This window comes from Ascidia mentula, chromosome 4 (genome assembly GCF_947561715.1).
Source record: "Ascidia mentula chromosome 4, kaAscMent1.1, whole genome shotgun sequence".
Lineage (NCBI taxonomy): Eukaryota > Metazoa > Chordata > Ascidiacea > Phlebobranchia > Ascidiidae > Ascidia > Ascidia mentula.
The window spans coordinates 11397081-11411258 of NC_138569.1; the positions used below are offsets into that span (position 1 = coordinate 11397081).

The 14178-nt window shown below is 38.5% G+C and overlaps 1 protein-coding gene across 1 annotated transcript; it reads right to left on the reverse strand.

The window, feature by feature from the left end:
• Nucleotides 1-5251: 5251 nt before the first annotated feature.
• LOC145898078 (general transcription factor II-I repeat domain-containing protein 2B-like) lies at nt 5252-5788 on the reverse strand. Its single transcript, XM_082986518.1, has one exon. The coding sequence runs from the start codon at nt 5786-5788 to the stop codon at nt 5252-5254; it is 537 nt and encodes a 178-aa protein (XP_082842644.1).
• Nucleotides 5789-14178: the final 8390 nt, after the last annotated feature.

Consider the following 14178-nt stretch of genomic DNA (forward strand, 5'->3'; position numbering starts at 1 on the left):
GAATTAGATAATGGATGGTTGATGGTAAGCACAAGTGATTTTTTTGCATGTGTATATGTTTTGTCTTATTTTGGAACATGATTAGCTGATGAATGCAAACTGTCCTACCCTCATGAAATTTAATTTTATTTGCTTCAACAGAAAAGAGTTTGGCACTACTATTTCTTCCAAGAGTGTTCAAAGAAGAAACAGAAAATTACATGGTCTATAACATGGTTTGTATTTTCTTGCTAATTCTAAGAAAATTTTTCATTTCACTTGTATACAACTTTCCTGTAGGAAAAGGATTTGTGGCTTCCAGAGAGTCCGTATCCATGTATGGTCATTTTAAAAAATGAAATTGGCATATATGTTTTAAGGGTTTATTTGTTCAACGGTGAAAATGCAAATGTTGCTACACCGATGGTTTTTGCATGTTTGATATTGAATTTCCCAGAAAACTTCGAAAGTCTTTATCACTCTTGGCGGCCTTGGCAGGAGTAGAGGAAAATGTTAGCACGCCTGTGCAACGCGTTTTGAACAAAATAAGATGAGTCCTTTTTGTGAGCAAATAAATGACGTTCGTTAAATTAGTGACGTGGTGTTTGTTACCCGGGGGGCGGGGGTGGAAAACAAGCATCCTGGTCGACGTTCAGCATGGTGGAAACACACATGCTTTGTTTCCGGTTACGGTGGAAACCGCCAACATAAGCGTGTTTTAGTGGGACCGCCCTTGTGGGTGGTGACTACGATACTGTTTGATTTACAGTGTACACACATGCATAATGACACAACTATAAAGGAGAGGCGTTTTACTTTAATAGCATACTGTTATAGACAAAACATGCTTTATAGCAATTTGGCTTTAAACGTAGTGACTTATTAATATTGCGTTACGACTTATTAATTACAATTACAGTACCGGGTTATAAATGGTGTTCGGTCATAACGTCCAGCTCTTTTCTTGCATCCGTCATGGTTATAGAGCGAAGATTCATTGAAATTTACTCCTAAACAAGTAAAATTTCGTGAGAACCACAAAGTACAATGCAATAGAACATTACAAAAATAAACGGAACAAACCAACCTGGTAAAGCATAGTGATCACGTCGGGCAAGTTCACCAGTGCAGCGTACAAATAGATTTCCCAGTCGCTGCTTTGCTGAAGCTAAGTCTGCTTGCGTGTTCTTGCTGAAGACTACCTAATTTGAAACTCCGTGGCAGACTTATTTATTAATGGAGACACACATTTGCAATGCCAGGCGGCGTAAAGTTTAATTTGTTCCAAGCGCGTTATAGTGACTGAGCGAGTAACTTCTACAGCGTGCCAGTTGTTTAGTTAAGTGACTGAGACTAGTTGGATGGCAAAGTTAATGACAGCGAATAATGACAACAAATTCTCCAGAGTAAAGTGCGAACGGGTATTTAACAAGTTACAACAAAAAAAAGGTCTGTCGTCGAGCCGGATGCCAGAAGACTGCGAGTTCTGCCGGAAAGCCTAACACCGTCTGCAGCCTTGATCGGTCCGTCTGTGTTCCAAATGTGTAAAGAATTAAGTAGGGAAACATGAGTGTTGCTACAGTATATTGGCTTTTTTGTCCGAAAGTTTGACTTTGAGTGTTGATTAGTCGAATATCCCTGAAAAGAAAACAATTTGAAGGATTTTTTATTGTCAAACTATTGCACACATAACAGAAGTATATTATTTGACTCTAATCATAACACTTGATTGAATGCTCATGACACAGTTAAAAATATGTAATATTTTGTTCAACTAATCATAATTGCCTTTTATTTTAGCCGAATTAAAATATTAAAAATACCCTTTTTTACTAGTCATTTTTTTTCTTCGCAGATCAGTTTCAAGTAAAACACAACAGAATTTGATATAGATATGTATTAAAATTCTTCTGAGTATATTCTGAAGAAACATGTTATGTTGAAGTAAAAGTTGAAAGTTCTCAGGATTTGCTCGTATGCAAACACTTAGGCTACATACAAAATATAGTTGCTTTTTATTGGAAGTATTCTCACTGTCCTCGAGTATTTTCAAGCAATCAACATATATTTTGTCAAGGCTTAACTTTTTCAAACCCATATTATGCACAAAACTGTTGTTTTGTGTTGGACTTTACTGGCAACATTTGCGCTCAGCAGTGTGAACAAGGTGTGCGCGATATCAACTGATTTTAATAATTTAGTTCATCATAATATATTCATCAAGATACAGAAATTGCAGAAAAAAGCAGTCATACTATCGTTTGTCAACTATTTACGTCAAATGACCTGTTTTTGCAAATAAATATTCCCAAACCATCGCATTAGGCTACTGTGTGCAGAGATACTGTCCTAGAAAAAATACCTTACAAGCAAAGTAGTTGATTTGACATAACATGCATAGTGGTTGATAATATTACTCGATTTAGCCTCCAACTGCTTGCAAACAGCAAACGCGCGCAATTATTTGTTCATATTTTGACCCAAAAGCCAGTAGACAGCAAATCGCCGTAAAAAATGATGCGACGCGATTTATTCAAAATCATCCACATATTTCAAAAGACGAGGGACCAAACTTCTTGTTTCTTTAAAAACGTTTTAAATTTTGTTCTATTTAATGGGTTTTTAAGCCCCCTAAAAAACACCAAAATCGCATTTAACTTAATACATTTTTCATTTGGCGTAAAGTGTTACTCATGCGTGACGGCGCATTTTCTGCGGAGTTTCCATTCCATGTTTTTTTTAGTGTTCTATGGTTGCAGTGTTTTAAAAGTTTGATACGTATTTCAAAAATTTTGTTTGCTTTTGCAACAATTTTGCAAACTTAGTGTGTTAAAACAAGAGGGTAAATATATGACTTAAGGCCGGATCCACACTCACGCTTTGCGCCGGCGGATTCTTTGTTTGTTTCATTGTCCCGAGCGTACGCCCGCACGCCGGCGTATAATGAAACAAACAAAGAATCCGCCGGCGCAAAGCGTGAGTGTGGACCCGGCCTAACTGATCACATTCAAGCAAGTGCCAATAGCTTTCCGAAACCAATAATATACAAAAAAAATCTTCATCTGTCAAGAATTAAGTGCTGTTTATCGTGAAAGTAATTAATTATTGATACAAAGATTTTCCAAAATTATTGGTTTCGAAAAGGGGTTTGGCATTTGTTCGAATATGATGTCACCCCCAAAGCAAAAAGCGTTGAAAGGTCCGTGTTTGAAGTCATTCTGATGGAATACCTAGGATCTCTGCCAATTTTAATTACTTTCGCCGTTTTCACGCTAAAGAGCACTGAATTCTTGACAAGTACAGACATCTTTAAATTATTATTGGCTTTTGCTCGAATGTGAGCATTGAAAGGTCTGTGTTTGAGGTCATTCAAATGTAGAACCTGGGACTTGTGCGTAGTTTTAAATATCTTACTAGGTGTTTTTTTCATTTGAGATGACAAAAATCCAGGAGTTGCTTGAATGTATAGGTAAAACATCCTTGTAAAATGGTATTCAATAATGTGGAACGGGTTTTACGATTTTTTTTAATTTTTGGATTCTGTCAGAATGTCAATAGGAGTGCACTGTTACGTCACCAATAGGCCAAAGTCACTGCTTTTGTTACGTCATAATGCGCCATTGTCACATTGTTCGTTGTTTCACTTCGTTGCTTTAAAGTGCATATGACACGGAAAATTTAAAATAAAAAACAACTACCCAACTAACTATAATTTATAAATGTTTTTGGCGAAAAACGTAGGGTCACGGATTTCTGAGATACATGTGATCAAAGTTGTGTTTAAACCGTTGTGAACGCAATCGAGCGTAAACGACAACAAATGTACGACGTAGTTTAAAGCGCTGGGAAGATACTTTTACACCGGGTCACAAAGTTTTTTCTAAACTTGATCCACATATAAGCGTATGTAACATAGAAATCTGTGCGAATATTAACGCTACGATTTCGTGTAGTATTTCAACTGAAATTTATAAACAAAAATAACAGGCGGTGGCCCTGTTCACGCCTAATCATTAAAATTCGCACAGATTTCTGTTTTACACATACTTATATGTGGATCAAGTTTGGAAAAAACTTTGTGACCCGGTGTAGTAGTATTTTCCAAAGCGCTGCGCAAAACGCTACTGTCCGTAGCGGCCTGCTGCAAGCCTGAGCGTACTGTAACAATTTGGGTCCAATACGGACACGCAATGGAAATGTATGGGGATTGTGCACCAAAAACACGCAACTTCAGACGCACATAGTTTCGCCTTTCCTCAATGAATTACGATGATTTTCACACAATTTGCAAAAAATGGCACTTTCTAAAATTATACGATAAAAAATTAAAATTACCAAACATATTCGCGACAGATAATAATATGCATTGTCATAAGTCGATCATAACTTCGTCTACAAATCCGCAGCCCTAACCAAACACATAACATCAGAAAGCTTGTTAAAATACACTTTAAACCACGGGTCGGCAACCTTTTGCTAGTCACGGGCCAAATGTCGAGTGTCTTTGCCGTCCGGAATTTTCATTAATACTATAATTCACACTCACTTCATATATATTACGCTACTGTTACGAATTTTCTTTCCTTCACGTCACCTTTCACTTTTGTTAGTCATTGTATCTATTTCATTGTTTTCACCTTTCTTGCTGGCACCTTGTAATTTCACTGTTTTCTTTCGTTGTAACAACTTATTTATTATATTGTTTTACGCACGTATATCGCTTCTCTCACTTCACTTTCACCACACTATTTTATTACATTCGTCTCCCCTTTCCTATTATTTTACGCTCCGTTTATTTTTGTATGCCCCGGATGTGCCGCGTGTCGGAAAGGCGCATCCTGATTGGTTGGCGATTGCATGTAACGAACGATTTCCCTAAAACGAGGAGTCTTCTTCTGGGCGTCGTGCAGTGAGCATCTCTTTTACGGTGTTGTGGATAATTGAGATATTGGCCAGTGTCATTTGTACTGTTTTTATTCGTTTTATAGTTGAACACGACGTCCAATAAGTTAAATCAGCCTGGGTTACTTTGGCTTCGTGGTGAGCCGTTATTGCAGGGTTCTGGGCAGTATCAGAATTAGGGAGGCAGTTTTGTGCAAAGTACCAAATTAGGTAGAAGGGTTAATTGGGGGATAACATCGCCACCCAAAAACATCTAACCGCTTAATTGCAAAGCTGCCGAAATAATTCCGTAACACTACATTGCTGCAATCTCAATCATACCAATAACAAAAAGACCAAATATATGTATTTACACTTCAACAACGCAGCATTATTGTGACACTTGATGCTGCTTGCTTTGTGAAAGTTGTTCAACATCTGGTGACAAGTCAGATGAAGCAAGAACCAGAACATTTTCTAAATGGACGTCGGAAATGCGTGATCTTAGCTTGCTCTTCATGAATCTCATTGTTGAAAACATTTGTTCACGTGTGTACGTGCTACCAAACATCGATGCCATTTCTTTTGCATTGTTGGTCAAGCTGGGATAAAGACTACTTTCAAGAAGGTACTTTTTGTAAAATTCAAGTAGCGATATGCCCTTTGTATGAAATTTTACCTTCAATTCGTCACTGCACTGCATTTCAATAAGGTCCATTTGAAATTTTTCGGGAATGGTATTGGCGTCCACATCAAACGGAGTACTGAATAGTCTGAATTTATTTTGTAGAGAACGAATGTCGGAAAAGCGTGAGGAAAATTCAGTAATTAAATTTCGTATCACAGTGACAAATGCACTGTTGCTACTATAGTTTTGCTCTCCTCCAGTATAGGAAAGTGAACATAATTTTCTTTGTCCACTTGACATTCCTAGAGTCGCAGTTTTGTTTCAAATGCGAGTATGTGCCTCCACATCTCATGTATCAGTTGTTTTTTCCCCTGAAGTTGCAAATTCAATTTGTTCAGATGTGACGTTAAATCTACTGGGAAAGCAAGATTAGATACCCATTGTGGATTACGAAATTATGTGGCGTTAATGTTTTTATTTTCAAGGAAAGTTGCTATTTCATTTCTCAGCTCATACACTCGTGCAAGCATAGCTCCTCGACTTAGCCAGTGAACATCGCAGAAATACAGGACATCACCATATTGATTCTCTGCTTCTAGTAACATCTGGCGAAACTGTCGGTGATTCAGTTTGAGAGACAAAATCACATTCACAGCTTTCACCACTGTGTCCATAACACTCTGTCTTGGCGCACAATGCCTCCTGGTAAATTAAACAGTGTAACTTTGAGATTTTGTCATTTCGTCCGAGATCTTCCAAGTGTTTTTAAAGCAGAGCAACGGCACCTTTATTTTTACCAATCATTGCAGGAGCTTTGTTACCGACACCAATTTTGACAGATCAAGGTTCATACTGTTAGTGCACTGCAACAGTGCCTTCAGAATATCTGCTCCTGTTGTAGTGCCATTCATAGGAACTAACTCAACGAAATCTTCAAAAATATCAAAATTTGAGCTGACTCCACGAACGAATACCGCAAGCTGAGCTGTGTCCGTTGTATCAATGCTCTCGTCAATAGCAATTAAAAGTATTGCAAATTTTTTAGACAATCTTGTTGGCGAGTTTTTACATCCTGTGACATTTCTTCGATTCGTCGGGTGACAGTTCTTGTAGAAAGGCCAACATCGGAGAATAATTTTTTTCTCTCTGGACATATGACTTCGACAACGGCCATCAAACAGTCCTTCACGAAATCATCGTCAGTGAAAGGTTTCATGTTTTTTTGCAATTAATTTGGCGACCTCATAGCTTGCCTGAATGTTTTTTTCTGATTCAGTGTTTTGCTTTTGAAATATACTATTTTTTCTAAGCAGAGTTTGAGACGGTTAATTTTGTCTTTTCTCGTTCGGCCTCTGCACTCCGAAAACTTCGAATGCTTTGTCTCATAATGACGCTTAATATTAAATTCCTTCTTTACAGCAACAGACTGATTGCAAATTAAGCACGTGGGTTTACCAAAGCGTAGTATGAAAAAGTACTTCTCCGTCCATTCTTCATTAAAACTTCGGCACTCATCATCAACCTTTCGACGTTTCGCTAACATCCTAAATTCCTAAATTATAAAAAAGTTTAGGTTAAAGCTCGTGTGCATCTCTCTTTGTATCTATAACGACTAGTCTAGTCTACTCTACAGACAATCTTGTACTCGGTACGAGATGCTAGTCTACACCGCCTTCGCTCCAGTTTTATGGCGTAACAAAAGACAATTACGAGGTACTTATGGCGTGCAATACCACAACTTTTTCAAACAGTGCTAACACTGCAGTTTGAAACTCAAGAATCGGCGGGCCGTATTCTTGTGATAACTAATTAATATGTCTCGGGTCGGACGATTTCCAATGGCGGGCCGTAGGTTGCCGGTCCTTGCTTGTTTAAACCATAGCCAACTTGTTTAAATTGGCGATGGGAATGTATGTCTACCGACCGAATACTAATCATAAACGTCATACAAAATTACATTTTTTCGCTCATAACTCTTATCACAACGACGCGGCCCCTACTACAATTGATTTGTAATTACATGGATAAAAAGTAAAAAAAAGATGTGTGAAACGATTGGATAAGAAAGTATCCAACATGTTGATTGGTTTGGTTTGGGTTTTAATTATTTTTTGCATTTTGCAGGTTTACCATAGTGCAATATTGCCGCTTGCTGGAAGACGAGTATTTTGCGTTGGTGATTTGAACAGAAAACTGCAACAAGTCGCGGCGGAAAAGGACTTTACATTCATAGAAACTACGGTATCAGTGCATCTCCTTGCAAAGGATGGTATTCATTTAAAGTGCATGTGACACGGAAAAATAAAACATGTTAATAATTAAATTAAGAGATGTTCATAACTTTAAAACATTTTTGGCGAAAAAAGTGGCTTGATACGGCGACTGGTTTCTGAGACAAGGCTGATCAAAGTCGCAGTTTTACTGCTGCGAACGAAATCGTGCAAAAGCGAGATTATTGTTGCGTGACGTCATAGAAGGAGCTTTGGTCGTGCGAGAGCTGACAGCAAGCCTTATGCGTAGCGTAGGAATGGAAAACATTGTAAAACTGGAGAACATCTAAACACACAAGCAGCGAGAACGAAAACGAGCGAACAAACAAAAGGCCTTCATAATCAGGCACAAATTTGCGATTGGTCGCTTGAACGACTCGGCGGCTATTTTCATCAAAGTTATCCGGGTACGTTTCGACAATCCTTCCGGTTAAACATTTTGCCGAAGTGTCCACTCCAACAGATGATAACGGAGGCTCATCTGGAATCCCGCGCTCATCAGGCAAGTCAGCCATCATTTGCTTCGAGGCCGATGAATTTCTTTTTCGACAAAGTTCACTTTCCAAGGATTCTTCTCACTGTAACTCCTGATCGCACAGTCCACTGACGAACATTTGAACAAGTGAGCGACATTCCAGCACGACACACATACGCGTGAGACTCGCGTATGATTAAAAGAGTAGTGTGATGTGCGTTTGGTAAGACAATTGGATGCTTCAAGTCGAACGGTATTGGCGCCCTTTGCGGAAAACCACCCACTCGCAAATAGCCATCAATAAAGACTGCATTTTGTATGTACAGCGTCTTAGACGGAGGTTTCTTCATATTGTTCTTCTTTTCACCGCCACCGACTTTTTCACACTTACACGGTGCATCAAATTCTTCCGAAAATTGCCATTGCTGGACATATTTAACAATCGCAACTTCAGCCCTTAGCACCTGCGGCTCTTTTTGTGATTGAAGATAGTCCACAAAATTCAGGAGCCACGCTACCAGCGGAGCGTGATCAACAACGATCAAAGGCGCGTGAACGACGGTAATCATGTTGGGGTTTTGGTGCACTCTGCTGTCCGACATCGGCGCCTGATTGTGAAACCAATCGGTTGGAATGATTTCACGTTGGCTTTAGAGAAAGTGAACCTACCAACAATGTTGTTTTCGGACCTCCAAGCCGTCGGCGTCTAGAATTATCCACAGGTCAAGCGAGGACTGACTAAACGATGGATCTGTTGGGCTTCCTCCGTCACATCGTGATGCTTTTGGTAGGATCAATCGTCTTGCTCGCGCTACTCGACGAAATAGGTTGAGGTTAAAAGGTGGTTGCAAAAGCACCCATTCGTTTCACAAACCTGTTCATCGAAACTTTTAACCTGTGAGAATTGTCGTCGTCGGCATTCTAAATTTTCTTGGGTAGTTCCAATAAACAAAATCAGGTTTAACTCTTGTACTTGCGTTCGAGAATATCTTTGAAGGTGCGCATTCATCATCCGAAAGTTTGTCAATAAGCAGTTTTTATCACTGAAGAGTTCGAATCATGCAGGTAATAATTTGGGAAAATTTTTATGCTGATCGCCGCAACCTTTAAAGGCTTGGAAATTTGCAGTGGGTTCTCAAGTGAGAATTGCCGTCACTCGCGGAATACTCAAAAAAGGTTATTGGCTGATCAGAGGAGATTTTCTTTGTCAATGTTCGCTGTGTGACGAAACCCAACAATTATAATTTGAATGATTACAATGGGGAGCTAATAAACGGCTCTTTTTACGATCAAGAAATGCAAAACGTGAAAAAGGATCTTTCTACTATCGAGAAGGTATCGGAAAAACGAATAAGGCATGAGATCTAAGAGTTGCTAATAAAATGGTCAAGCCGCCCATGAAGTTTTAATTCGTGGAAAACCCGAAAGACGTCGCACATCCGCCTGTTTGACATTTCGATGACACCCAAAAGCGATTTTTGAATTTGGTGCAATCGAATTTTACCCCGCAGAAGTTATTTCTCGTTTTTATTGTGGTAGGCTAATTGCGAGTCTCGTAAATTTGACTTTGGGCAATCCGAATTCAAATATATGTACAGCGAGTCGAGAAGTTATCTTTGTGAGAGTATGGGCAGGGAGACGCTGGAATAATCCTGGAATGACGAAGTTAATAGGAACCGAAGGCTCCAAAGGACTACTTCGGAACTTGGACAAATACAATTTTACACCTGATGGTGAAGTAATCAGAAACCGCATTGTAACGTGCTGTTTCTAGTGGATAGGCGGCGCTACACGCTAAACTTCAATCCAAACTCCGTTGCTTCCCTGTTGCTACGGAGCCACCGATGAAACGAATCAGAGTCCCCCAAATCACCACTTCGCATGGGAAAAGTTTCACCATCATCGGTCACAATCAATGCTTTCAAAGGGATTGGACTGTTCAATTCCTTGCAAAAGAAAACTGCACCCATTGGAGATTCGACAGTTCGCATTCGTCTAATGCTTTCGTAAGTTCTGTTTCTGCTTCTTCCACTGAGAAAAATGTACTTGATCGCGGTCGCCAAACGCACAAACGCACCTACTTCTGCGTTTACTCGTTTCTAAAGTTGCTATAGATTCTGAAACGAGATCTTTGTCGTTTTCCTCATTCTCGTCTTTGTCTTCTTTATCGCCAAACTGAAAAGTACAAAATCATAATAAAAAAAAGGACAAAACCAGTAAGGTGGGTCAAACTTGAACATACCATATCTTGCCACATGCGATGATCTGATGTAGTAAACTCCCAGTCTTCCAAGCATTTTTTCCGTTGCCTTGTCGTCACAGTTAGACAATAGAAAAACAATAAAATATGAATAAATGTGTCTAACGTCAGGGTACTTTAGAAACCTCGCTTCACCAGTTGACAAAACATTCGTCTGTTTCTGTCTCCAATGCTTCATGTTGGAGCGTTGGACCCGATTCCAGCAACAATCACTCACAACTGTACACAAAGATGATAGGACCTTTGAAAAACAATTTTTTTTCCACTTTTAACGGAAGACACTTGCAAAACTACTCCACCAGGTGTTCTGACTTCAATGCATTGAGGTGTGTTTAAAACCTGACTTTGTGCTCGGTTTGTGTTGAAACCTCACACTTCCCACAGACTTTTTCGCATCCCATTTCATTCGTAAAAAATTTCGTTACTGCAACTTTCCCCGTTGTCTTGCGGAATATTCCTTCAATGTAAAACAGTTTAAAATATATTTTCATTTATTTACTTGACCCTTTAGAGCCCAAGGGTATACTGAACAACAGAAAAAAATGCATAGCGTCTTGTTGCGTTGATGGGTCCAATGACACATTTCATGAATTTTTTTTTAGATGTTTGACCGCTACTCCCCATTTTCTGGTGGACCCACCTGTGGCCCATTGGGCTCTGGGGGATACACAATGAAATAAAATAACTTTCTAATGCTGTTGAAACTAGTGAAGCTATACATTTCTTTAGTAGTACAAGTAACATAGTGTTTCCACCTTGTTTTCTCCGTTTTGGTTGCACCTAGTTTGGTGCCCAACGGATGACGGTGATTGTATAGTCACCACAAAGTGGAAGTCTTTGCTTGGCCGTTTGGTAAGCAAAGTCGTCTTATAGTCACACCAGCTGCACTGATGAGACCTTTTAGGTCGAAACAGTGGCCATTTGTCTGCAGCTTATACACAATTCATATTATTGGCTCCACATTGCTTATCGTACAAGTAACAACCTGAATGAAATCGAGGTAGTATTTTACTATGTTTGGTCAAACAACTAATTTTTAGACCCACTTTACGTGTGATTTTCGTGTTTCGCAGGTTCATATGCGCAGAAAACTTTGTTTTTCAGTACTTGAAGCTAAACAACGTCCGTGTTGATGCTACACAAGTTTTAACAGCGATATTTGACAAATTTTGCTGGTCAATGATCATTTATGCCAATAAAATTTGAAATAACCTACACAAATAGCTATATTACCATAAAATAAAAACCTGGACCGAAATTGAGACAATAGATGATGCACGTATTATTTCTGCTATCTCGTGATGCTGTTATGTAATAATATTCATTGAAAAGCTTAAAAGTATGATTTATAATAATTTATCATACCTGTCACCAACGCCCTATGTCCCATACACGCCCCCATGAAAATATGAGGTGTGCCGTTTCTTAAAAATACGTGTTACAAATACCTAACATTTTTTTAGAAACTATACAAGGATTACCAACTTTATTTGCAAATTGTTTACAATGGTATTTTTTATATATTTTGATGTAGCTTATCAAGCACTTTTGCGTTTCCTTTCGGTGTGTTTGCTGTGTCAATCAAAAAATTGCTATAGCGACATCTACCGGCTTTAAAATTTTAAGTAGATCAGGACAAGGGGGGACTCTGGGCTTTAAAAGTAAAAAAAATTTGAAAAAGCAGAAACCTTTCTTGTATGGGTCTTTAAAGTCATGCGTTCACTGGTGACCCCTGGGGCTCTAAAGGGTTAAAAAAAACATACCAACATTATGCTCAACTGTTCCACGAATAAATATATCGACACCAACCTTAATTGTTTAGCCGTACTTGAGTGGTTGTTTTGGATGGTTGTTCAGCACCTGTATCAGAAGCCTTGTATTCACATGCAGACAAAATTACTGGGTAAGGAAGAAAATGCAGCCATACACGAAATATATTTTACCTTGATCTTTTTGCTGATCTTTTATGCGCCACATTTATCTGAACATCGCCCAGCGTGACGTGACCAGTTTGAGTTTCCACCTCCACTAATTTCGGTCTGGCATTTTGTAGAGAGCGTTACCGGTAGTAAATAATTGTTCCCACGCGTAAAGCCTACATGAAAATCGTTTGATTTTTAACTGTAGGCAACGAACATGGATATTTGATTATACCTACAACGTGTTGATTCCTCGCATTTGTTTGTTACTGTATATAAAACGCAAAAAAATGTCTACTTATCGCATAGAAACACGCGCTCAGGCAACAGTGACAAAAGTACCCCGAATGTTAAAGTGATAAACGTAGGCTCTCCATGTAAAAATCTCTTTTCTTATTTTCTTCGAACACATGGTGTCGGCACATCCCATAGCAGGCGTGCATGCGAAACACACGCTTCTTGCGCGAACTCTCGATGCTCCAATACTGCCTGAGCACACAACAAAAATGATCTCTGATCAGAAAGTTCTACTCATCTTCGGAATAGGAGGTATTCGTATCTTTTCATTTCGCTAATATACTACTCCTAACTTTAAATGCTTTAATTCATAGAGAGAAAAAAATCGACTGTAAAGTTGCCACTCGAACAGGTTTTAAATGAACTAATGCTCTTAGTAAATTAAGGATTTCAAACACTTAATATTAAAAACTAATATTAAAAAAATGTTAATAACTTTTCACTGAAAGTTTTTTTTGAAACATTTACGAGCACCCCTGATCTAAGATTTTAATAGGCCGAAATTGTACTCAGCATTATAAAACACTTTCCAGACAGAATTCTTGCGGTGTGTGCTGGTGTATGACAAAAGCCAGTGTTGCTGAACGCTATGACCGTATAACGTGTCAAACTCTTTTATTTGATGAATCTTCTTTTCTTAACTATTACCACTAAACCTGACCGGCTAATCAATTTTGTAACATCCAAAACATGGAACCCTAACTACTATCGCTGCCAAAAAAAAAACAAGTTGCGTTTTGAAATCAACATACATTATTTATTGTGTATTTTATAGTTTGAAGTAACTGCAATTAAATGAACGTACTCGTGCTGAAAATGTTGATTTGTGTCGGTTTAAAATTTAATGATCAATTAAGGTTCATTGTGTAGTCTACATCGAAATTTCGGTGGTGTCCATTTTCCTTTTTTACATTGTAAAATAGCTAAACCAATAACTCTGTATCCATCATTGCAAACGTACAACACATAAGATGGTAAACGGTTTCTTGAATTTACTTGGTTAATCTGAGGGCGACGAAATGTAACTGGATGGGCATTATTAATTTCGGGATAAGGTCCACATCCACCTGGCAAAAGACATTATGTTAAAGGAGATGAATAACTGCCGAAGAATAGCCACCTTATACATGTTTCTAGTGTGTGGCAGTAAAGTAACTTAATTTAAAAATATTGTACTAAAACTTTAAAGCAGCAATAGGCTACACATTTAAATGGTCACAAACTCCATATCTACAAAAAACTTTCGTTGCGCTCTGAAAAAAGTATTTGATGAATCAAAAAAGTTGAGAACAAATAATAGCTGTGTACCATGACATGTGAATTTTGGTGAAGTCCAACTTCCATCTGACAAACACGACACAATTGCAGAGCCACTTCTAGTATATCCATCAACACAAGAATAAGACACTACTTCTTTGGGATGATATGCCAACTTTATGTTCGTGGGCTCCAAATGAGCATTACTCACT